Genomic DNA, 23,464 nt, shown 5'->3' on the forward strand with positions numbered 1-23,464 from the left:
ACCGTACAGGAAGTAGGAAAGGAACTCTGGGTACTCATCATCGTCAAAGTGTTCGTACTGTGGAACATCCACCACTTTCATGTAAGCTGTCATGAAAGGCTTACTTGCATGAGAAGGCAGTCCGATGTAAAAATCGAACACTTCCTTTTCATCTCCGTAGTCACGTAGCGTGCATTTTTTGCCTCAGAAGGTAATTGGTTCTGGTTGGGCGCTGTTGATCATCGTGCCGTTATGTTTGTGGTAAAGCATTGCATACAGTGTGTTGCTTGTTATCAAACCGATTACTACGTTGAAGGAAACCCATTTAAACCTTGAAAACCTTTTTTGGACAACCTTGAAATAGATGACTTTCTAAATGTAGTAAGCGGTCAGATAACAAGCAATGCACTATGGAAATAAGGTGTGGTATTTTTTGTGAGAATATTTGACTTATTTTTTTATTCCTTAGAGCGGTCGTAAATATTCTCATACAAACTCTTGTAATTTCGCCGTGCTTGTTATTTCGTAAGATGATCATCTCTAGTTGGAGACTGGGCTGCCTGTGGTTTGGCGAAATGTCTTCCGCGATGCACGCCCTAAACGTCTTCCGTGAGTATATCAACTTTTACTACATTAATATCGAAATCAGCTCTCGAAAAAAGCATTAGATTTGGACACGGTAGCGGTAAAGTTTCCGCACAGCCCCATGCTATATTATGCATTCAGTTCTTGGATAGAGAAAACAATGACAAAAACAATACATTGCCATTAGGAAAACAGATCTGTTTTACAATAGTACGGGGCTGTGCGGAAATTTTACCACGGTAGCTTTGTACAAGATATCTTTGGCGTTTCGAATCTTAGTTTAGTTATTATCCATCTTTGTAAGCAACTACTTGGGTGTAAATTTCGCTGCTTCGTAAGTCATGGCGATTGTTTATCTCCATTGTGGAATTTCGGACGGAAATCGAAGACCACTTCCCTGTACGAACCAATGTCGTTTTTATTGATGATGCTTTTAACAATAACACCTTAAACGCCACACACACACACCCGCAAAAAAAGAACCATGGATATAAACGAGCGATTTTGTTGAAGAAAGGGCGATTTCGATTTGAAGGCACGTCGGACTCCATTCCTACAGGTTCCAGCACGCACAGGAAATCGCGTGAATGCGAGTGTACCTCGTGAGCTTCGGCTGCTAGTGAATTGAACCAGATATCTTATGGAGGGCGTATGCAGTAAAGAGGCTCACATGTACTTTTCGTCGACTGTCGAAAATGAAAACTCTCTGCAATTACTTTACCATTCAATAAATGCTGCGGTTTATCCCACTGCGATGAATTTGTGTTTATGTTTATCTTTTAACATATGTGGTGTAAAAGCGAAAGTAATGATATTAATCATGTACATTTTGTTTTTCGCGAGGAAATATAGTTATGCGGTAACTTTAACTTAATCACCACTGGCCACATTGTCACATAGTTAAGTGTTCCAAGAGGACCTAAGTACGGTAGTTTACTGATAACGTTGATTTAAATATTAAAATAACTTAACTTTTTCATGAGTTCATGTTTGTGATAGCAATTTGAAATTCCAATGACATTATTAACAATATTATTATCTCTCATTTATTTGTATTTGTTGGTTGTTGTGAAGACATTTTCTCATCTTCATGCACATGAACATGTTCCCTTGGTATGTGATATTTTTGCTGATGTGATGTTTGACTTAATCATAACCATTACAATTTCCTCAAATGTGATTGGTGAATTAGCTGCTTTATTTTTCAGTAATCATTCTATACAGTGGCAATTGGTCATCCAATTTTGTGAATCACTCATATGATTACAGACTGAATTGGATTCCACTCAGTCCTGTCACCATCGTTAATAGTTCAATTTTCTTACTTTTTCAGTCAACTCACTGAGCATTAAGGTCACCCACTAGAAAGAAAGCTGTTTATAACAGTTTTATATAATTCAGTTCAGTATTTGCCAGCTCATGTGAAAATTTTGATTAAAAGTTTGAAGAGAGATCTGATGGCTCTTGCACATATTTTGCATGGGCACATGAACATGGTTGACTTCTGGAAACAGTTTTTTGTCACACCCACTGACCATATTCAAAGCCCTTAAATTAGGACTGAAGTTTGAAATAGTAGGTGTGGCATGTCAACCACAATTATTACACTACTTCTCTTAACTTTGGGATCTTTTTTTTTTTTGAGATAAGGTCTTACTGCTGAATGAATTGTAATAAATTACATTTAGCTGTTTCAATGTTATGTTGTTGCTAAGTTTACAATTGATATCACTGCCACAACATGATACTATGTAGAGAAAGAGCTCTAAATTGAGTTGTATCCAACAGTTTGTAATTTTTTTTTCATTGAACAAATTTTAAGTATGATCTTAGCCATTTTACTAAATTTCACACTATTTCTGTAGAGCAGGGGAGAAACTATGGCATCTCAAACTCAGAATATTTTGAAGACTAATATTCACAGGACACTAATTTGAGCTAAAATCCAGTTATCTTGGAAAGCCCTTCTTATAATTTTTCAGAAAAAGCTCTGTGTGAAATTCAACTTACATTTATATGCAACAATTTGTATAATTTTTTCTTGAAATTGAGATGACGTAAGTGTGGTGAAGAGGCTGAAAATATAACCCCCTTTACTTTCATTGTTGTTCTTTTAACTACAAATAATGCCATTCACCCTAATTTGGATAATTTAACAAACCTGAACGTTACTGATCATCGTTTTCTCACACAGTATTCAAAGGTACTTAGACAGCATTGTTAGAGGGATAAAAGGAAAAAGAAAAGCTGTCAAATTCATATGTGCACCTTCAGCTGAAAAGAAAACTGAAGTAGGCAAAGGTGTACTTTTTTTTGTCAATGTGAATGTGGAGCCATTTCAGTTTGAAAAAAAACAGTCATGACTTTAAATTTACAAAGGGAGATTTTAGAGCAAAAATTACACCTGATTTACTCAGCTGAAACATTATTGCTCCGTATTCTGTAAAGTATGATTTAGAGCTCTTTCTTTCTCTTTGATAGTAAAAGATTCAACAAGGCAAAAAAGTACTTTTAGTCTTCCAATCATGACATAAGTCTTACTTCCTTTGCAGTCATCATCATGGTTCATCATGCAGCATGTAATCGTAAGTTATATTTTTATATTGATTTAAAAATTGTTTTGGTTATACATTGTTAATTTTTTCAGCACTGAATTAAATTATAAATATCTTCTTGAATGTCAGATCCCATAGATGCCAACCTCTGGAGATTTCAAATCTGGAGATTTCTTTTCTGACCAGCACTCTGCCAACTGAATTTTCCATTATGTGACACCCCCCCCCCCCCCAGAGAATTTCTCATTTGATTTGGACTCCCTTACCCCTTACCCCTTACCCCCCCCCCCCCCAATTTTGTGGGAAAAACCTGGATCTATCTGTCAGGGACTTCAGTTGGTTGAATACTCATCCAATCAGACTCTCACTTATATAGGAGTAACAAGGAAGAAACTCTCTTCTTTTTGTTTGCAATGAACAACATGCATCACACAAGAAAATGAAGCCAGAAACTGTAATACAAGCATAAGTAGCCAAATGATTTTGGAATTTTGGAACATATGGCACTCAAATCTTAGTTTTTTGTGGGCATTCTGATCCAAACTCCTTTTATCTGGGAGTTTTGGTCACCTGTACAGGAGAGTTAGAGATTCAGGCTCTGTATCCAGGAGACTCCCGCATAATTCGGGAGAGTTGACATATATGACATATATGAGATCCTGCTATTGCTGCTATTGAAGTTTGTTTGTTTGTTTGTTTTTTTTTTTGCAGCATGTGCCTCTCCAGAAGTTATCAGTGGAACCTCTCGACTTTTTTCAAGCCTTAATTTTCCCACCGAGACACCAGCAGGCTCAATTTGTTTCTGGAATATCACAGTTCCAGAAGGATTTGTGGTGAAAATAACTTTCCATGCCTTTTCACTGTCACCAGGTGACACAAAAACTGACTGTAGAAATGCACAAGGGGCTCGGCTTCGTATTTCAGATGTTGCATCAACTGAACAGGCAAGAAACCCATTTGAACTCTGTGGGCAGACTATTCCTAATCCTGTGTATACTTCCACAAACACCATTCAAGTGAGATTGAAGACAGTAGTTCTGCATGGAGTCACTGGATTTAATGCATCTTATGAGGCGATCTCCCCTGATATGTGTAAGTCCTCGTACATCTCAAGTTTTCTTTTCCTAAGGAGAAATGAAACCCCTGTGTATATGCAGCTTGTAATTTTTGCAGGAGTTTGATGGTTTGGCCATTTTTTTGGAGCTGTTGGGAACTGATTTTGGAATTTTTTGTTCTGTTCATATCTTCAACTTTAATAACTTGTTGAATTTCAGTACCCTCCTCTTCCTAGAAACATCCTACCGATTGCTATTAATCCTCTACAGATGTTACAGATGTACAGCCAAATATCAGTATGCATATTCTCCATGCTGTACTGTATACATTTTCAAAGGTGTTAGCAAGGAGAATTTGTTTGATAATCAGGAGCTTCTTAAGTTGGTGATCATTTTTCTATATTCTCCTGACCTTAATGTGCAGTATACATGAAGGTGGATGGGCAAATCAGATGTAAGTCACTCCAAGGGCCAAAGGGATAATGGGATCGTCTTTTGTTATTGAAAAATGTATTCATGATTTGTTGAGAGCAATATTCAATACTAATGTGTTTTTGATCAATCTTGTCTCCTAGTGTGTCCAGCACTGGCCAATTTGAGTGATGCATCAGGTGTTATTACCTCTCCATTTTATCCCAGATATTATCCAGATAACCAGAACTGCATGTGGGATATTGTTGCAAGCAACGGAAAGCATCTCAAGCTTGAGATTGAGAAGACCACAAACATTCAACAATGTAATCAATGCAATTGTGACTATTTGGATATCCAGTATGGCTTTGACAGTTCAGGAAATCCAAGTGAGAAGATATGTAAAAAACTCACAGAAACTGTGACGTACTACTCACTTAAGGATCGTCTAAGGGTGCAGTTTCATTCAGACAACTTGCTGAAATTCATTTTTATGGGATTCAGAGCAGTTTACACTCAACTGGAATCCAACCCAAGAAGTAAGTATCAGGAATGGACTTATTTGCATCAGAAGGGATACAAAGTCCACATTACCTTAGTTACTTGTGTCCATCCTTGGAATCTCAAGCCTAAAGTTTGCATGTGTGGGTTGAGTTTTGCCACTCCTTCTGTATAGAATCCTCCTCACAATTTTTGAAAGAAACACTTCCCCCTCTGCCTTGTAAATTTTGTTAATTTAGCATTTTGGCTGGTTTACACTTTTTTAGTTTGTCCTAAAGCAGCAACCCTGTTCACGGCTTCAAATGGAAAGTTCAGCAGTCCTGGTTACCCCTTAGATGTCCCTTCTGGTCTAGATGAAGCTAATAAAAGAGCCTGTACCTGGAATATCACTGTAGCTGCTGGTAAACGTGTCAAGTTGAATTTTACCCATCTAAATTTTGGCACATGTTCTTCTCAATGTGATCAGTGCACACATCTGGACATCTATGATGGTGATTCAAAAAGCTCTCCTTCTCTGGGGCGTTTCTGTCCTGAATCTGCTAAGGAAACGAAGGTGTCACACGGTAACAAGGTGTTTGTGGAGTTTGAATCTGGCTTTGGTAATGATCGTGGTACTGGTTTTGAAGTACAATACTCAGAGACAGATGATCCACCTACAGATGTGGGTGATGCATCTACAACTGTCACAACAAAACCAACAGATGAACAAACAGATAAACCATCAGATAAACCATCAGATAAACCATCAGATAAACCATCAGATAAATCAACATTTAAACAAGCAGAACCCCCAACAAGTAATTATTACTTTATCTTGATTTTTATGTTGTCTCATGGTCCAAATAAGACCAAGCTTACAAGTCCACAATCATGCTTTAGATATTTACATGTATATATATCTGTTTTCAAAAATGTTGCAATTTGAAAATATATATTAAATATATATATATCTTTCATTTTCTCATCACAAAGGTGCATGTTTGTCTGACATAAGAGGAACAATACCTTTTGTTTCTCATTTGAGAGTTGCTGTGCATATAAATATTGTCTTACACCAACCTTTGCATGGTGTTTTTAATATTCATGACTGGAAATTCTTCAATATTGAATTTTTAACGTATGTTTGTTTCTAAGGTCATCCATCACCAGAACTAATTTCCAAGTCTGTTGAGCCATGTCAAAAGAAAAGCTGTACATAGTATGTAAACTCAAAGCTGCAACCTCATGGCCAATTCAATTTAGCATTTTAACCGTTGAACGATATAGAATGTCCATGTCGGCAAGGTCAAAAAGCAAGAACAAAGCCAAGCAATGAAGTAATACTCAAAACTTCTGCTTTAGAAACTCTTTAGAGTGACCAATTTACATTCATAACTCAATTGGTAAAACTACCTTATCATGTAACACCCCTCACCAATGTAGCACCTCATTTTCTTTAGAAACCTAAATTGCACCACTTTATTCATTATTTGCTCAAGAGAGTTATTTCTTTTTGTGTTTCCTTTTGCAGGGGCCGGAGCCATAAAGACTGGTGGCCTGTTGATTCTCACCATGCTTGCCCTAGCTGCATCCCTCTATTAGCCTTGAAGGGACATTGTCACAGGAGGAGGGAGTGTAATGATGATATTGTTGTAAATGATACTGATTAGGATTAATATATATATATATATATACAACAATAATAATGATTTAAAACTATGCAATGACTAGATGAGGTGTTTTTATGTGCATGTGCATTTCATAGTAGCAGTATGTATTTGATATGATTTTTTTTAATATTCAAGTACTCTTTAATAAACAAGTCCAACAAGTAATAAACTGGAGGGTAACTGTGCAGATGAAGTGGTGAGGAATTACCTTCTTTCTAAATGGCTTTTTTTTCTGTGGATTAGTCAGAGACAGGGAAAGATGTTGTAACGTTGTTGGAAGGCCGGGCGACGGATTACAGATAAACGAAAACGGCGGAAAAACACTCGATACGTGAAAACAACTTTTCTAATCAACTAAAGACTCGCTTTCATCCGGGTTACACTCTTATGTCAGCGGTGAATACTTCGTGTAAAACAAACAAAATATCGTCACAGATGTCAGGCTACTTTTGTAGGGGTTGCATTTACAGTCAATTGATAATTAAAAATTAGACATAATTGCTTCATGTGGAGCATCTTGATTGACCCATTTTTACTGATTCCCTCGATTTTTCTGGAAATGTCACAGTACCATTAGCCGAAACAGAAATATATTATGGGGAAGATAAGAACAAACATTCTCATGCGGTTTGAAATTAGTGTGGGCTATATTTATGCTCTAGCTTTGGCTTTTATAGAAGCATTGTACATGTAAAAGTGAAAGCAAACTTCAACGTGATCTTAATTTATGTGATTTGGTTGTAAATCAAATGTAACATTAAACATGATTTTAATACTGGTTGAAATGTGTTCTATTATTGAAAATTCTGTATTTCTGTTTATGGTTGGTTCCCTTATTACATCCGTGACATCGATGGCGGGAAGAGTGAGGAGTGACTTTACATCCAAGCATAAAAGCTCGTTGCACATACCTAAACTGAGTCTCTGTGTCACGCAATCAAATTCAGCTTGTCACCTAACGCTAACCTCGTTTATAGCTCTTGTTTACTGTAAGTCTTTCTCTCCAAGTTTCAAGTTTCAAGTTTCAAGTTTCAAGTTTCAAGTTTATTAAGTTTGCAGGAAAATCTTTGTACAATAATCACCTCCTGCAAATAGCGAGCTAATCTAGGCAGGCGGTGTTAAGGACATACAACACGAATTACAAAAACACGAATTATGCGAATTACTCGATTTTGCATACATTATTTGACAAAAGAGGGAAAAGGTGATAAAAAGTAAATTAATAGTTAATTAATCAGTTATTTAATCAACAAAGAGGTTTTTTTTTCGCAAACTTATCCTCAGAAGTCGGAAATGAATTGAGTTCGAGCTAAGAAAGAAAGAATTAGCGTTTCCCTAAGCAAATAATAGATTTCATTGTGTTGTTTCATTTCAAACACTAAATACATGGAGGAAAGACTGCACCTGATGCCGGATAAAAGGAAAACAAAAACAAAGAAGGTAAAAAATCCGGCATCGATCGTGGTCCCTTCCACATGTAAAGCAAGGGGTCTTTTGCTTAACAATTGTTCTTTACGGCAAAATTAAATGTTTACGAGAAGTCGTTTTAAACTCCATCGGGTATTTGAGAAAGCTTAATCTTTAATTATCTTATAAACTCTGTTGCCCGACAGATATTACTAAGTTTTTAAACTTTGGTGGAAAAACTAACCTATTGGCTGGCTTATGGGAGTCGAAAGATACAAGTAATGACAAATAGCTATCAGTAACAACAGTTGTTATGTCTTCTCAAAGCAACCTTGGCATTTTAGTCGTTTAGTTTAGCTCCATCAAACCACACCTTCCTTTCAATCTTCACTTTACTTGCAACTTCTTCGCCATCAATTCCAACAAATGTGATCTCATATTTATGATTCTTGAGCGGATCTTTCACTTCTTTATGATCTTCTGGCCAAGATCCACTGATCTCAGGCAAGTAGACCTCAATGCCTTTCTTCAACAGCAGATCTTTATTGCCTTCGGTGCCCACTCCTTTGGGAGTGCCGTCTAGTTTGACAATCTGTGGTCAGTAAAAGTATATTATAAAAACGGAAAACCGGTTGGAAAAAATGCATTTGACAGCTTTTGATCGACCAGTAATCCGCAGGCAAAGTCGTTCGATTCAATTGAAGTCAGTATTAATTTTTTACTGCGTACAATTCTGTTCACATCCTCACGATGTTAAATATTTAAGATTGCTTTGTCTCTTTGTAAAACACAACCCACTCCTCTGCAAGGCAAGTTAATATTATACTTTATTATACTTTATATATTGTGTCAATCAGTTTGCTGCAAGAATTTCGTCTTCAGGAAATTGGTAAAAAAGCCCACGGGTCCATATGATAAGATGGAGTCTCGACTCCACTCTCCTTCTGACTTTACCCGAATATCTACCATCAGTGTCGTCTAGAAATTGTGTTAAAATGGAATTTAACAAATGGAATTGGAAGTTTTTTTTAAACAATTACCTGGAGGAAGTCAGGATTCTTAGTTGGAATATGGAACAAGAAAGCGTCCTTCTTGTCACCGTACAGGAAGTAGGAAAGGAACTCTGGGTATTCGTCGTCGTCAAAGTGTTCGTACTGTGGAACATCCACCACCTTCATGTTAGCTGTCATGAAAGGCTTACTTCCATGAGAAGGCAGTCCGATGTATAAATCAAACACTTCCTCTTTATCTCCGTATTCCGATTCTCCAAAAATAACATCATGTAGCGTGCTCTTTTTGCTTCTGAAGACAATTGGGTCCGGTTGGGCGCTGGTGGTCATCAAAGAATCCTGTTTGGATTTGTAGGCTTTTGCTTGACTCTCTGAGTTAAACTGCAAAGTGGCGACCGTGCCATACTGTTTGGAGATGTTGTTGAAATTGCCTGCGTAATAAACGATGACTTGGTTTTCATCATTAACCACTCCTGTACTGACAAAGTCATGATGGCACTTGGGATCTTTTACCTGACAGCACAAAAACAAATAACTAGTAAATCGACGTTATTGCAAGTTTAGAGAGTCTTCATGGTAATATTCATACTTTTCAACCTGGAATCAAGTTTTGCAAAACTATAAAGGGGCTAAGTTTCTGGAGAAATTGTGGTGTTGCGTCGGTGGGAGAGTATAACAGGGTAATTAAGTGTTATCAACTGAATAAATGAGTTGAATGAAAAGTATTATCACGAGAATAAATTAGTTGACTGAAAAGCGCTCATTGATACCTTTGGGATTCGACACTAGATTACCCTGTTTAGCAAACTGGTGCGCCAACAAAATAATTTTTCTTGGTTTCTTAGGTAAAAAATGATCCTGTAGTCGCTTGCTTTTATGGTTAAAGGTTTGTAATGCATTTTTTTCATTAGAGCGCGTCTGCATTACCCTTCCGAAGGCACAAAGAATACTGTTCCTCATGATGGAAGCCAAGTCATCCATGAAGTCGACGGAAGTCGCCCACGGATCCATGCAAGTGGTGATGAGGAACTTGACAGAGGAATCACCCTTTGGATCAAGCTAGAATAGAAACAAGTTTCTGATGTAGATATGCACACACGAATTTATAGCAAATGAACGGCGTGCGCTAAAGAACTAGTCATATTAAACCGAGGAGAGATGATAAGTGGTGCTCCACTCTCTTGCTCTTTCTCCTTTGTCCCAAGTAAAACTACATGTATTTCAGAATAACTAAAGCGAAGTGCCTATTTCACTCTGCGAGTAAAATCTTAAAGAATTTTCAATTCATTTTTGAAAATAATGCAGGATTGCATGGAGTTTTTGGTTCACTTTGCCCTGGGATTTGTCTAGAAAAGTCGCGTCAACTATCTTGACATATTAGATGAAAAAATAAAACCAATCACGACTTGGTCGCCCGCGTTTTCCCGCGCTTTAGACAGCTTGGTTGGTTTTACTCATTGGCTTTTAATGGTATTTTCCTTTCTTCTGATTGGCTGTCGTGAATACTTTGGTTTTGGTTTTAAAATACTCAACCAAAAGGCGATCTATGTACTTTGTTTACCATGAACGTCACTTGATTAACACCAGTGTCCCTTACCCCCAGCCTCTTTTTAAAGTTCTTCAGAGCAGAGCTGTGCTTGTGGTGGAGCATGCTAGATGACGTCACAATCATTGGAATTCGATGTGCAGTCGTTTCTCCAGTGGAATGGCTGAGGTCTTGAAATATCGCCATATTAAGGGAATTACACTCTTTAATGCTTTTGTTACCCTTTCGATTGACGGTGAAGCATGGCACCAGCGTGTCGGGACCAATCTCTTTCAAATACTCCAGGGCTTCATGGTCCTGTTCATTAAAAAAACGAATCTGTCATTTAACTGACTTTACTTATGATTTGTCATTTATTTTTGTGAAAGTTCTTGAGATACCTTAGCGAGTTCTTCGTTACTTTTACCAATGATTCTTTCTCTGATAAACTCCTTCTGCTTCTTCTCCGACATTCCCTTCCATGCAGATGGCAGCGGTTTAGTGGTTTCAATGATAAATTGATCATCCTCTTCAGGGAGAGTTATCCATAAGCAGTACAAAATTTTAGCAGTGTACATACATTCGGACAGGATCCGACCATACCCATTTTTGTGCAAACCAATAACCTGTTCAAAAGATATTAGTTGCGATAAGCACGGAAGCCATCACCGCAAAATATTATAACATAAGTGCAGCAGGTGGTCACATTAGGATTACGTTTCTCTCTGGAAAAACCTAATGGCTACATTCGTTATTGGAAGCGGACGCAAGAACTTTGAAATCATACTGGCTCCCGATACATAAAGCGCTCTACAATGTCTTCATGCCATACGCTCTGTGCGGTAACTAGTTCGTCAAGATTACTATTATAACAGTGATGACTTTTTTCAAGACGTGAATGGCACCCCTAATATCAACAACTTTCTTTATGTACCAAGGGAAGAGGTGGCTCATCATGAATACAACCTGGCTGTGTCTTGGAAGAATTGGAAAATGTGTAATGTCAGAAAGGAGATGATGGAGAAGTATTATGTCCATGGCAGTTAAATTTGATGATAATGATAACCACGACAACGAAGACATATGTAAAAGTAATATCAAACAACTCCTACCCTGTTCGCCAGCAAAACTGATGCGGCAGCTGCGCCTGGCTTAGATCCCTCAATTCCAATATCACCAAGAGTCATATCACCATGGTAGTAAACCACACTAGTTGTGATTTGGAGGAAGGTATTCATCCGCTTATCTTTGTAACACAGTGCCCCAGCGGGGTAGGGACAGAAGCCAGATTTGTGAGGGTCAATGGTAATGGTGTCGCATTGGTTCAGAGCTGACAACTGATCGTGGACATAGGAACTCAAATACAACTGAGGCACAAAGCCAGATTCTTCCGGTGCTTTAAGGTAAAAGTCTTTCGGTTGATCACGTAGCATGCTGCAGAAATATCCTCCCCAGGCTCCGTCAGCATGTATGCTAAAGTCGAGCCCCTACAACGATAGATAAAGAAAGATGTTTTTTGTTTGGTAACGAGCATGAGACAAACAAACAAACCAAAAAAAAAATTCTGAAACCCCACGAGGAATGGAACCTCAAAAGTTTTGTATTTCGCGCTCCATTAGCTCGAATTAGATGTAGTTACTAGCTGAAATCGCATTTCGCGGAAACTAATTACGCAGGCCACGACATAAAATTGCCGGCCTGTCGTCCACGATACTTACTTGCGTGAGTGGTAATATTTTTATCATGGAGAGCGGTATTTTAAGGAATTTTGTGTCTAGGTTAGTCTTTCTAGCTTTCCGTGTCGGTGATGTTTTGGACAATTATTTTTTGAAGAGTATTCTAGAAACTTTGTAAGTAAAGTTATTTCGCTTCCTCGTTGGGTTGTGTCGAAATTAAATCTTTCTCCAGTCAGCCATAACACTTTTCTGAACAACCTTTAAGTTTACCATGGCCATCTATTTTTACCTTTTTACTAAAATCTTTTCGCAGCCCGAGGATATCAGTAAGAGGATCAATGGAACTTTCCTCGGTGGTTCCCATTACAGCTACAACTGCCAACACAGGAATCTGCCTGCTTAGGTGCTTCTCCAAGATGTCTTTAAGGACTAGAAAGGAAATGAACTGTTTCATCGAATGCATCAGGGATAGTTTACTAATCCAAAGAACTTCACTCCGGATCGAGTAGGTTAATTTCAATCTTCGCTATTTTACGTCATCGTTAACCTTCGCATTCTTGTTAAAGTTTCTCTTTACTTGACTTATTTTTCTCCCTTTTTCTCTTCCTTCCTTTTACTTCTAACGTAAAATTCCTTACCGGCTGAATCTATCCGGGAGTTTTCATCAACTGCCACTGGAACGAGGCTATTCTTGCCCAATCCCAAAATGGTGACTGCCTTTGTGAAGGAGATATGAGCTGTACTGGGTACTATCACGCAGGTTTTCTCTATCAGGGGATGGTGACGAGCAAACTCAGCTGCCCCAATAGACTCGTAGAGATAATCTGACAGTAAATCCATGAAGTCGCTATGGCTTTCCAGCCCCGCCAGTTTTTGCACTTCCTCAGGCATGGCGAGGATGGAGGAAGTCTCAAGATTGAGTAATTCCCATTCAGTGCCACTGGTAAGTTTACCTTTCTTTCCTCTTTGAGGAAAGAAGACCTGAAACAAAGTAAAAAGCGCACGTGCACAATCAGCCTACTGTTCTGATGTTCTCTGCTCGATCAAAACTAAAACCATTCAACAAGCCGTGACGAAACACACCCGTCCCAGACTTCCTGTGAGCCATTAATTAAGAGAGGAGCCATCGCGTCTGGCGCTCTAGCGGAACAAAGTAATCATAGAACAATTAATAAAGACGTAATAATCAGGCTAATGAAATGATTGCAAGAACGTAATCACCTTCGTTTAGGACGTTTCCTTTGGCTTGCGTGGTATAAGTAATTAATAATCTAAACTGAAGGATTCAAACTTCCATTGAGGAATATAGAGGTCCTGGATAATTATGATATTCGTGTGTTTCTCGAAATAATATCATCCTTAAGTAAGTGTAAGGGTCAACGAAAGGATGAGATTCTAAAAATTTAAACAATTCCTAGGAAATATAACCTCATAATGTTTTGCATCAGCCAGTTTTTCCTCTTTGCGCAGGGCCCTCTGTAGTCCCAATGGAAAGAACTTGACGTTTCGTGCTGCCCAGAGAGCTTCAATGTTGGCAACTGTCCCTCCAGTCACCAAATGCCCCATGCTTTTGTCTGGATCATATCCCATCATGACACACAATTCAGTCCCAACCTCCAGCTCGAATGAGGTTGTCACGGTAGATGCTTCGGCTGCACAGTTGTTTTGATTATACAACAAAGCACAGATATAACCAAGATAGGCTGGCATAGCTACGTCCCAGTTGACATGGCCCTGTGTAGACAAATGACTCTAATAAAATTATGGACCGTTTATATTTATCCAAAGCTTTGGACGCAAACGTGCAACTTAGCATTTTTTGGTGATGTCTTCCGCTGAGGCTCTCTTGACGAAACGTCAGTAACCTCCACCGACAACAGTCCGTCTAAGCTCCCAATTACTACTATTACCCAGACGGTCAGACTACACGATCAAAGTATCATTTTTAACCGCTCTGTGGATGATGTAACGAACCTGTGTGACTGTTATTCATCAAATAAGAATTGGAAGTTTTCAATTGAGTGTCAAAGTAGTCCAGGGTTGCTTTGGTTTTGCTTTACTTTGCTATGTGATTGTTTTAGGAAACACACACTACTTACTTAAACTATCAGATGCAAAACTAAAATCAATCACTACTTGGTCGCTCGCGTCTTCCCGCCCTTTAGGTAGATTACCTGTATATAAAATAAGTTCTTATTGGCTCTTAAAGGTATTTTCCTTTCATATGATCAGCCTTTGTAATAACTTTGGTTTTAGTTTTACGATAATCAATAAAAAAGCTTTCTAGATGAAACAAAAACCTTTGAGCTGAGTCATTATTAGGTTCATAAGTGACATGCGTCCAGTTTTGTGCTAAGACCGTCTGGAAACCGTTCATGTGTATAAATATAATGACAAAGGTAGTAAACTTCTGTCAGTTGCTGATGATTGTAATAACGATGATGATACCATGGCACCTTGTATCTGGAGCTGTAGAATGGCACAGAATTCATCATTTTATTTTGAAGTTCTTCCATCTCAGTTTTTAACTTGTTCATGGAAGCTTTGAATGCCTGTGTATCGCGCAGCTCATCGGTCACGTACGGAGGATCACATGGAAAATATCTTAAACAGAAATATACATCAGTGCAGCTCAATGTCGATGTTACCGTTCAACATCAGACTTTTTGCTGAAAATTTACATAATCCAACTATCAGTCTCACAAAAATGTCGTGCCCGAGAATGATTTTTGTTTATCCATGCATGCAACAGACAGATCCGAGTGGGTAGGGGAGGGGGAGAGGAGAGGTAGGGAGGGAAGGGGAGGGTAGGGGAGAGGAAAGAGAGGGGTGGGGAAGAGGAGGGGTAAGGGGGGAGAAAGGGAGGGTAGGCAGGGAAGGGAAGGGGTAAGAGAGGGAAGGGGGAGAGAAGGGGTAAGGAGGGAGGAGGGGAGGATAAGGTAGGGGAGGGGAGGGGAGGGGAGGGTAGGGGAAGCCATACCAAAGAAAGGTCACTTTCAATTTTTCTTAGATCCCAAAGGGGCCTTGTTGCAACATAAATTGAAATCTTATTTTGCTTTCTCACTTTCTTTCTTCTCATGTATGATACATTGGTAATTTCCTTCATCAAATCGTGTATTTAGCTCATGATTTTCTGCGAGTTCCGCACCCCCTCCTCAAAAACACTACTTAAATTAAGAATAAGTTTTGACTCACTTACACATGACGACGAAAGTTTATCTGGGATTCAATAGTTTGAGTGACAAGTTCGTGGAACATATTTCCATTCTCTGCCTTGGGCCCCATGAACCAGGCACCAAGAGCAGCCCAAGGCTTTTCGTGCTTGCGGCTGCCATCTTGGTGCTTGGAGCGCATGTTTCTATGGTGACTGTACATTGGTGCTCGTTTTGACATCCGTTGCCTTTTTCCTCCTGAACCAGCTGTTCGTTGAGCTTTCCTTTTGCGGCCCTGAAACATGTTTGAATCTGAAGAACACAACACAGCTGTGAGTTAGGAGAGCAGCCTCAATATAAAATCGGGTCTGTTTTAATAGCAAAATGCCCTATGGGTTGAAATGGATGGAGGATGGGAACGTCAAGGAATGCAGCGGGCGGAGAGGGGGGGGGGGGGGGAAGGGCAGGCTTGGGCAGGACGGCGGGTTCTGTCTTCCTCGTTCTTATCCGACACTCATGATGCGGATGTACGCAAGGCAGGTGGATGGACCACGAAAACCATTGACAGGGTTTTTAAAAAGGCGTTATAGTCGCAAATACAGGTGACGGAGTTTCGTCTGAAGAAGGGGGATGGGGTACAGAGCGGAATTTTCTCTGATTTTTCCTTCTGAAACCGTTGCTGGCTTGTAATAATCACATGCTTTCGTATCCCCGCCACCCAATGCACCAAAGAACGCCTAAAAGCACCAGCTACGCAGGCTATTGGTCCCAGCGAGCGCCAAACTATCTCTTAGCGCCTAAAAAAGACAAATTGAATAAGCCATCCATCCATCTGCGATCGTCAATCGCACGCTTCGGAGCGCATTTGCTGGACTCCTCCGGCCGCTGGAGACAGTATCCAAGACAAGTCACAAATTTGATGTTAACGTGTTTAATAATCGCAAGATTCACAAGGTCTTCGCACAATCACGGTCAATCTAACTCTCTGTCCAATAGATTCGAATTAACAACTTAAAAGGGGGCAGGCTCTCAATAATAAGCACGTGCTTCCGTTGTCACGGGTTACATAATTACGTAATATGTGCCCCAGTCCCCGACACGCATAAGGCAATAAGAATAACGTCGGTACGGGTCGGAAATGGCTGACACGCATTGATTTGTTGTGAGACGCTTCCGAACAATTAAAATGCAAGTCACCGTTCATACTTCAAAGGTACTTTGTTTGGCTATTCTTATGGTAATTTAAAACAACTCCTAAGTGTCCAAAACTCAATCAATGGAAGATAATTATTCTAAACGCACAGCGCTATAACAGTAATCTTTTCCACATGAAATAAGCGATGGTCTAGATAACTTAAGCTAATGCAACACACTTGAAAGACTTCCTTGTGGGAAAAATAAACGATCACTAACTTTTCATCGATGACATTTTTGGGATTCTGCAACTTATTATTTTCCTAAGGCCCTGGCTCAAATGAGAGAAGTTAATTGTTTGCCTACATCTGGGCTCTCTTTCATTAGTCGTCGTTTAAAGGCTTAACAAGACTACAAGTGTTGTGTTTTTCAGTAGCTTGGAAGTATCTTACAGAGCTGAAAAATTACCTTCCAATTCTGATCAGTGCAACACGTAAAGAGTTAAGCAAACTATAGTTCTTTTTGCCAAGCCGGCTTACAACGTTGTATGGAAGTGTTAAGTTAAACAACAAACCCACAACTATTTAAAAGTTTCCGTCGAGGTGCAAGTTATTCTGTCGTTGCAAAGACGTTGTGCACGACATTCGACCTGCGATAATACGGAAGGGGGGGGGGAAGGAGATTTAGCAACAGATACTTACCAAGGGTTGGGGCAGTTCAAGTGAGCGATGCAAAAAAAGGATAGAAGTTGAATGAACAAACTATTTTTATGCTATGTGTTAATTAACACAGAGAGTACACAGAGCCCGCGAGACTACTAAAATTTGGAAGCATGTATCAGAAATTGAGCACGGTGTGTGCAAGTATATATTCTATGAAGGGTTAATCTTTCCATTAGCACAACTACCGATAGAAGTACTATTTCAAAGATAATTGTCAAGAGTTCCTCTGAAACTTTCCCTAGTGGGAGCTGTGGGTCATTACTCCCCCCGGCATTTTATAGCAACCAGCTGTGATAGTCTAGAATCGATCCTTTCGTCATCATCCGTGGAAATTCGTGACTAAATAATTCTTACCTTAAAGCAAGTAATTCTTACTTTAGAAAACCTCCTTAATACGTAGTTTCTCAGACACAAACAGTCCTCAGCCTAAAAACTCCCGTACGTGACTCGTAAAGTTATCTGTTTCTTGAAGGTTGGTAACTTTTCCGTCTGAGTGATCTGAGTGCTTAAGGGTCGCACCTTTTTATCAGACACAGCAGACAATTGAATAGCAGCTGTTAGGATCTCAGTTTACATTTCTGGCATAATTCCCACGACTTAGTGGCTCTCTGGGGGGTAGATTTGTAATAAACGGAGGATCAGTATTGTATTTCTTGAGAGCCAATGTCGATGGAACCTACTGCAACTTCTTGTTGTGAAGCAAACGCGACCATTCGTTTCACGGTAATTAGCTTTGTAATAAATAGCTTGTTCGTTTCAGGAAGCAAGAATCACATTCAATGCTTTAAAACCGACCGACTGTGGCTTATGGACAATAAAAGCGCCCTGATGCGTGATTTAAGTAGGTGCCAACACTCGGAACCGTGCTTGTAATTCACGTTTACTGACATTATGCCTGAGAGACAAAGCTAATTAAACATGGAAGAAATACAATTAACTTATTGTTATGCAGAGGTTTATTGTAGACGCCTCCAACAAAAAGCCTCGAGCAAGTAAAGGTTATGAAGAATCTGTTAAATCTTTGAATTGTTAAATTTATCCTATCATTGACTTTTGTTTGGTTTTGCTTTCTCTACAAATCGCCTGAGAATTGGAAACCAGTGACAAAGTACATTGTATCAACTTCTCGACCTAGCTGTTTGTTTTAGGTCCAAACAAACCTAATGAGTTGATAACTTGTGCCATCTTGCAGTGGACAAATGTAGCTTTGAATTGGGCGTCCGACTTGCATGTTGAGCTCTCTATGCTAGCCGGCGCGTAAGAACTCGGCAATAGTCTGTAACGACTCCTTAAATGCTTGTCGCCCCTGTTTAATTATCTTTACTTTTACCAGAGAAACAGCAAGAGTCATGAATGAAAAGCGTCATATATTTTAGATTTATTAAATTAGATTTACTCAGGTTGAAATCATCATTTATTTAGAAATTATATTAGAAATGTCGTTTGAACAAGGGCTTGGGTGCCAGCCTGGATTTCTGTACTGGTCTCGGAACTCCAAATCTCTTCATTTGACCTTTTAGTTTTAAAGCCATCATTCTCTTCTTTGCCAAGTCAAAAGAGCCTATTAAATGGAGATTAAAGTCATAAAGTCAATTGTTTGGAATACTACCCACTTAGCATTTCAAAACCTAGGCGTATTGTTTAACTAGCCTAGTTCTGTTTGTTTGCGTTTTTTTTTTCTTTTCTGAGACATTAATATATACATAGAAATATTCCTACTGGCATATTTATGACATGACTTCAACGCAGCTTGTTGTAAATATATGAACTTTTTAATCACTGTTACTGAATACAAGTTACTTTACTTACCATTAGGTGCCATTTGTTGTCCTGGATCATTAAACGCTGGGGCTTGATTCATCTCAGCTGAAAAAGGCACTTGAGGGTCATCATTGTTAACCAGCTGTGGTGTTTCTACCTGTTGAGGTCCCGTGGACAATGGCTGCTGAGGGGTAAATGCAGGGGCCTGGTCCTGGGGAAAAGTAGCTGGCGCCTAAAATACAATAAGTTATGCCTTAGTTGGAAACAAATGAACTTTCTGAGGGTTTTGTCTTTTTTTTTTTTTTACTATTTGTTAGGAATTGTTGCAGCGCAAGAGAGGCACTCTTGCTTGGCGTAACTGGGTAGGGAATGTTTCTATAAAAATCAGCTGATAGACTATCATTGTAAATTGTCGAACAGTAATGAGGATTTTTTTTAATCATTTAGGCGCCGTAGTAGGACAATCTGAACAATTTAGTGTGTTCCTCTAACAAATACACTGCCAGGTGGAGGAACATTTTGAGTGCCACAAGTAGGTTGTAGTATAAACTGATTTTCTCAGCCATGTAATACAATCAAAACTCAACCGGTAGAGGTTGCTGATCAGCGAAGCTTCCTTGCATCGGAGGCGCTACCGGCTGAGCAAACCCGGGAGCCGGTTGGGCGCCGAATTCAGCTGTTTGAGGAGGCATGCCTTGTTGATTGTAGCCAAATGGCTGCTGATATGGCAGCTGGCCTGGCAGCCCTGGGGCAAATGCTGCGGCTGCTGGTGGCTCGGGAGCCGGAGGTGGAGGGTTATAAGGAGGTTTTCCCGGCTGTGGTCTCCCCATGGGAGGAAGATGTGGCACGAATTTTTTCTCAGGATGTGTCCCACCAAGAAGTTTTAATTTAGCGGCCATTGCTGCCGCTGCATCCTGAGCCATGGTGTTGATTGAGTGCATACCATACCCATTGGGAGCCATGGGGGCTGATTGAGCGTACCCCTGGGGGCCGTATGGGACAGGTGGTGGGGGGAATCCGGTGTAAGGTAGCGGAGGGGGAGCATGTGGGAGAGCTGGTGAAGAATAGGGGGGAAGTAATCCACAAGGATCAACCCCAACACACCCTGATGATTAGAAAAGAAAAATATTACATAAATACTCATGGTGCCAGCATACACCCAGAGAATTAATAAACACTTAAATAACGTTAGAAATCGATGTTTGGCCGCAAAAGTTTCGTTTTTTTTGTAATTTGCACTGGAATGATTTAATCACATTAAGATTAACAAGAGGATATCAACTGATGTACAAGTTTATGTTTCATGCCGAAAAGTGCAACAGTCTGGGCATCACAGTAATTGTCATAAAATCCAGTGATATATTTAATGATATTAAACTATCTTAGGTTGCTGCGTTCTGCAGATGGAGAACCAAAATATAAAATGACTGAACAAGCGTCATGTGATCAAGCTGCAGGATTACCAACCTACTGACGATCCAGGCTTTTTGTGTATAACACCTGAAACGAAAAATTGATATAAGCTTTTGTGTGCACTAGCGAAGACTACATAAAACAAAACTGAACCAGGACCCAAATTTGTTCTGGATAAATAAGTCTCGAAATTGGCCACTCCCTTTTTAATAAAATGAAGGCATTCAGAGCAGTTGCCTTTCATCGTAAACAGCATGCAACTGCGACCATTTTCTCAACACTTCGCTCATGATTCATTCTTAAAACGCTTTACAAGGGAAGTTAATGTAATTACTTTTTAACTCGCTTATCTCTTGTCAGAACTGGAACCAAACACTCCCATGAGAATGACTCAAAACAAAGAAAAAAATTTGAGGTCTTCGGGAGTAGTCGATGGTCCGAATGTCTTGTGATTGGGTTCCTCCTCAAGGAGTTAGATTTTATATTTGTCCCGCGTTCGTGACAAGACCAGTTACATTTATCTTAATTCGATGAGCTACCTTCCTTATTCTATTCCCTCTCAACTATTTTTCGACAAAGACGGTGCTAACAGTAGACAGGACGCATGCCATACATTCCCAATTTTACTTTTCATTGTAACTTACTCGCTGGAATGTCAAATCTATTGGGGATAAAATTCCTGTTGTCAGCCGGTAACTGTGCCCCTGTTCTGGATGGGAGAGGTGGGTAACGTCCAGCTGTATAACCTAATTGATAAAAATACAACGGTGTGAATTCTTTGCGGGGGACAGGGGGGAAGTGTGGGGGTTGATCATAAGTTGCAATCTTCTCGGTCATTTTATTCTGTCTATTTTTGTTGAATATTATTGGCGCTCCTTTCTTTCTTTCCTTCTCGATCCAATTCATTCATCTGGACCGTACGTACGCGCCCTCTCAAAAGCTACAGATATTTTTTGTTAAAATTCTAGATCTTCTGCGTCTGAAATTGCAAAATTCCGTGAAACATTTATTGAAATGTGTAAATACAATACATGATACACTACTTCATCATGGCAATTTTTGAAAGAATGTAAACGTGCTTCCTGTCATACCTCTCTTTGCGTTCAAAAGGTTTGGAAGGAAACTGCGGGCCTGTGCACCCATCTGAATTGGACGCCGAAATTGAAATTGCGTTTGTGGACCTGCCAAAATAAACAGACCATTCTTAAGAGACTGTTGCATGTGGAAAGAAACCTTAGATGGGCAAATGCTATGATGAGTATCTGCTTTTTAAGATGTATAATTCTTAGACTGACCTGTATGTCTACCCAGTGTGTTTTGGGGAAAGGTACGTGTTTGCGCATTCGTCTGAACTGGACGACGAAGTTGATACTGTGCTTGTGGAGCTTAGAAAAAAACAAAACAAAACAAAACAAAACATCAACAACAACAAAAAAATCGGGAAATACTGTTATATTTAAAACATTTGGAATTAAATTCAAATTAGTATAGATTTCAGCATTTTATGCGCTCTAAGGTGGGTGCGCAATTATTCAAAGTCAGTAACAAACTTCATAATCCATTGATGGTGTGCTGATTGATGCTTTTTTCCTTGAAATAACTATTTGCAAGTATTCATCCGTTATCATTGGAGCAGAGAGGGACTCTGTGAAGCCAAAATCGCCTCTGTAGGTACAAAGTGTTGACAGAATGTCTTTACATGGCCCTGCGCTAGAAACTAGTCTCTCAGACAAGCCGAATATTTGGATACAAAGAATTTGAATTAAATCGAACTTTTTTTTGCCCATTTATGTTTCATAAGCAGTTGTTATGAATTTGAAACTGTTCTTTCGAAAACTTATGAACTCGAGCCAAAAATTTGCAATCAATTTTTGATTTCAAACTTGTGAAACTTACGATCAGCCTCAATTAAGTTTTGAAGTGGCTCGGCGGTGGAATTTATAGAGAAATTGCATTATGTTAGTTGTTTTGACAATCCAAATTAATGGGCGGAAATCGCAAATCATGATTATCATAAATGCTAATATTTTTTGGTAGTCCTCTTGATCTCTCTTTATACTATTATTTGGACCGCCAGGTAGTATTAATAAGAGTAAATTTTTGACAGCTTTGACCATAGTCAGCCATGGGTGTTACTAATTCACCCCTGGATAGTGGTTTTGGTATTCTATCTAAGGGGGGAGTTTAAAATCACCATTGAGAAAGCCATGGTTCACTGAACAACGTAGTACACAAACCAGAAAACGTATAAGCCATGTGAGGAAAATAGAATCTCGTACCTGCTGAGGATACGACAACCAGCAGCAACTGTCCAACCACCAGTCTCATGAGCAAACGTTCTTCCATTCTTCTCGCTATTCCTGATTCACCTGACTTTGATTTCGACAAAAAATTTAACTCCAAGGTCTTGACAACTGCACTTTTGACTTCTTTACCAGCAACGGTTTCTGAGGTAACTACCTTTGAATAACTAATGATAGCATGTGACAGCAAAGGATTGTTTTGTAAAGTGATTCATAACAATCATATCACGGGTACCAGGTGTGTGGTTTGAAGGTAAATAACTGTCACAAATACAGCTTTTATTGGACTGGGAGGTCTGACAAGATACAAACAGTTGATCGTGATATCACGTAAATTTCTGAATCAATCCTTGAGTTGATATTGCGAAGTTAATTTGGTTATCACTATATTTCCAAATGCGACAATTTAGTGATAGTCCTTAATAGGCAACAGTTTTAGAAGGGCAGATAATTGCTGGTTATTTGATTTTGATCATAAGTCGTTTGGCCGGTCTAACAGGAAGGAAATCAGTGGATTCGATCCGGAAATGGGCGATAATTACCCGACTGATTAGAGATAATCATGAAAATATCAGTTTATATTCTCTCTCGGTGATAATGGAGTATCTATCAATTTTCACGAGAAA

At 39.3% G+C, this 23,464-nt stretch overlaps 3 protein-coding genes across 10 annotated transcripts; 1 reads left to right on the top strand and 2 right to left on the bottom strand.

The window, feature by feature from the left end:
* The first annotated feature begins 61 nt into the window (after positions 1 to 61).
* LOC149034903 (CUB domain-containing protein 2-like) lies at positions 62 to 7,520 on the top strand. 7 transcript variants are annotated; one of them, XM_089192797.1, is made up of 8 exons: positions 265 to 400; positions 510 to 588; positions 3,117 to 3,149; positions 3,831 to 4,211; positions 4,750 to 5,124; positions 5,353 to 5,817; positions 5,854 to 5,883; positions 6,597 to 7,520. In XM_089192797.1, exons 1-8 carry the CDS (start codon positions 383 to 385, stop codon positions 6,665 to 6,667), a joined length of 1,452 nt encoding a protein of 483 aa, XP_089048923.1. In that variant the 5' UTR covers positions 265 to 382; the 3' UTR covers positions 6,668 to 7,520. The 7 variants fall into 7 exon arrangements, with proteins under 7 accessions (XP_089048919.1, XP_089048920.1, XP_089048921.1 ...); XM_089192793.1 differs by lacking the exon at positions 265 to 400 and adding an exon at positions 62 to 240 and having other exon boundaries at positions 5,353 to 5,883; XM_089192794.1 differs by lacking the exon at positions 265 to 400 and adding an exon at positions 72 to 190 and having other exon boundaries at positions 449 to 588; positions 5,353 to 5,883.
* A 562-nt stretch (positions 7,521 to 8,082) lies between these two features.
* On the bottom strand, positions 8,083 to 18,256 carry LOC113681301 (uncharacterized). 2 transcript variants are annotated; one of them, XM_027198389.2, is made up of 12 exons: positions 17,716 to 18,256; positions 15,553 to 15,817; positions 14,810 to 14,957; positions 13,782 to 14,087; positions 12,992 to 13,334; positions 12,643 to 12,782; positions 11,790 to 12,164; positions 11,079 to 11,303; positions 10,750 to 10,995; positions 10,080 to 10,211; positions 9,183 to 9,665; positions 8,083 to 8,734 (listed from the first exon to the last, which is right to left on the bottom strand). In XM_027198389.2, the coding sequence occupies exons 2-12, from the start codon at positions 15,807 to 15,809 to the stop codon at positions 8,483 to 8,485; spliced, it is 2,907 nt and encodes a 968-aa protein (XP_027054190.2). In that variant the 5' UTR covers positions 15,810 to 15,817; positions 17,716 to 18,256; the 3' UTR covers positions 8,083 to 8,482. The 2 variants fall into 2 exon arrangements, with proteins under 2 accessions (XP_027054190.2, XP_089048869.1); XM_089192743.1 differs by lacking the exon at positions 17,716 to 18,256 and having other exon boundaries at positions 15,549 to 15,647.
* A 461-nt stretch (positions 18,257 to 18,717) lies between these two features.
* On the bottom strand, positions 18,718 to 23,442 carry LOC113681305 (uncharacterized). The gene is made up of 8 exons (XM_027198392.2): positions 22,815 to 23,442; positions 21,831 to 21,920; positions 21,627 to 21,716; positions 21,180 to 21,281; positions 20,590 to 20,622; positions 19,710 to 20,227; positions 19,171 to 19,354; positions 18,718 to 18,922 (listed from the first exon to the last, which is right to left on the bottom strand). The coding sequence occupies exons 1-8, from the start codon at positions 22,879 to 22,881 to the stop codon at positions 18,792 to 18,794; spliced, it is 1,215 nt and encodes a 404-aa protein (XP_027054193.2). The 5' UTR covers positions 22,882 to 23,442; the 3' UTR covers positions 18,718 to 18,791.
* Positions 23,443 to 23,464: the final 22 nt, after the last annotated feature.

Source organism: Pocillopora damicornis, chromosome 13 (genome assembly GCF_964200805.1).
Source record: "Pocillopora damicornis chromosome 13, jaPocDami1.2, whole genome shotgun sequence".
NCBI classification, from domain to species: domain Eukaryota; kingdom Metazoa; phylum Cnidaria; class Anthozoa; order Scleractinia; family Pocilloporidae; genus Pocillopora; species Pocillopora damicornis.

Bases quoted from the DNA above. Each gene is read 5' to 3' on its own strand.
- LOC113681301 (XM_027198389.2), bottom strand. From the start codon at position 15,809: ATGTTTCAGGGCCGCAAAAGGAAAGCTCAACGAACAGCTGGTTCAGGA. The intron at 14,958-15,552 runs GTAAGTGAGTCA...TTTCTGTTTAAG, and splicing joins ATAAACTTTCGTCGTCATGT to ATATTTTCCATGTGATCCTC. The intron at 12,783-12,991 runs GTAAGGAATTTT...TTTCCTTTCTAG, and splicing joins CTCCCGGATAGATTCAGCCG to TCCTTAAAGACATCTTGGAG.
- LOC113681305 (XM_027198392.2), bottom strand. From the start codon at position 22,881: ATGGAAGAACGTTTGCTCATGAGACTGGTGGTTGGACAGTTGCTGCTG. The intron at 21,282-21,626 runs GTATGACAGGAA...TTTATCAATTAG, and splicing joins CCTTTTGAACGCAAAGAGAG to GTTATACAGCTGGACGTTAC. The intron at 19,355-19,709 runs GTTGAGTTTTGA...ATTGTATTTTAG, and splicing joins CTGATCAGCAACCTCTACCG to GCGCCAGCTACTTTTCCCCA.
- LOC149034903 (XM_089192792.1), top strand. The intron at 589-3,116 runs GTGAGTATATCA...CTTCCTTTGCAG, and splicing joins GCACGCCCTAAACGTCTTCC to TCATCATCATGGTTCATCAT. The intron at 5,125-5,352 runs GTAAGTATCAGG...ACACTTTTTTAG, and splicing joins ACTGGAATCCAACCCAAGAA to TTTGTCCTAAAGCAGCAACC.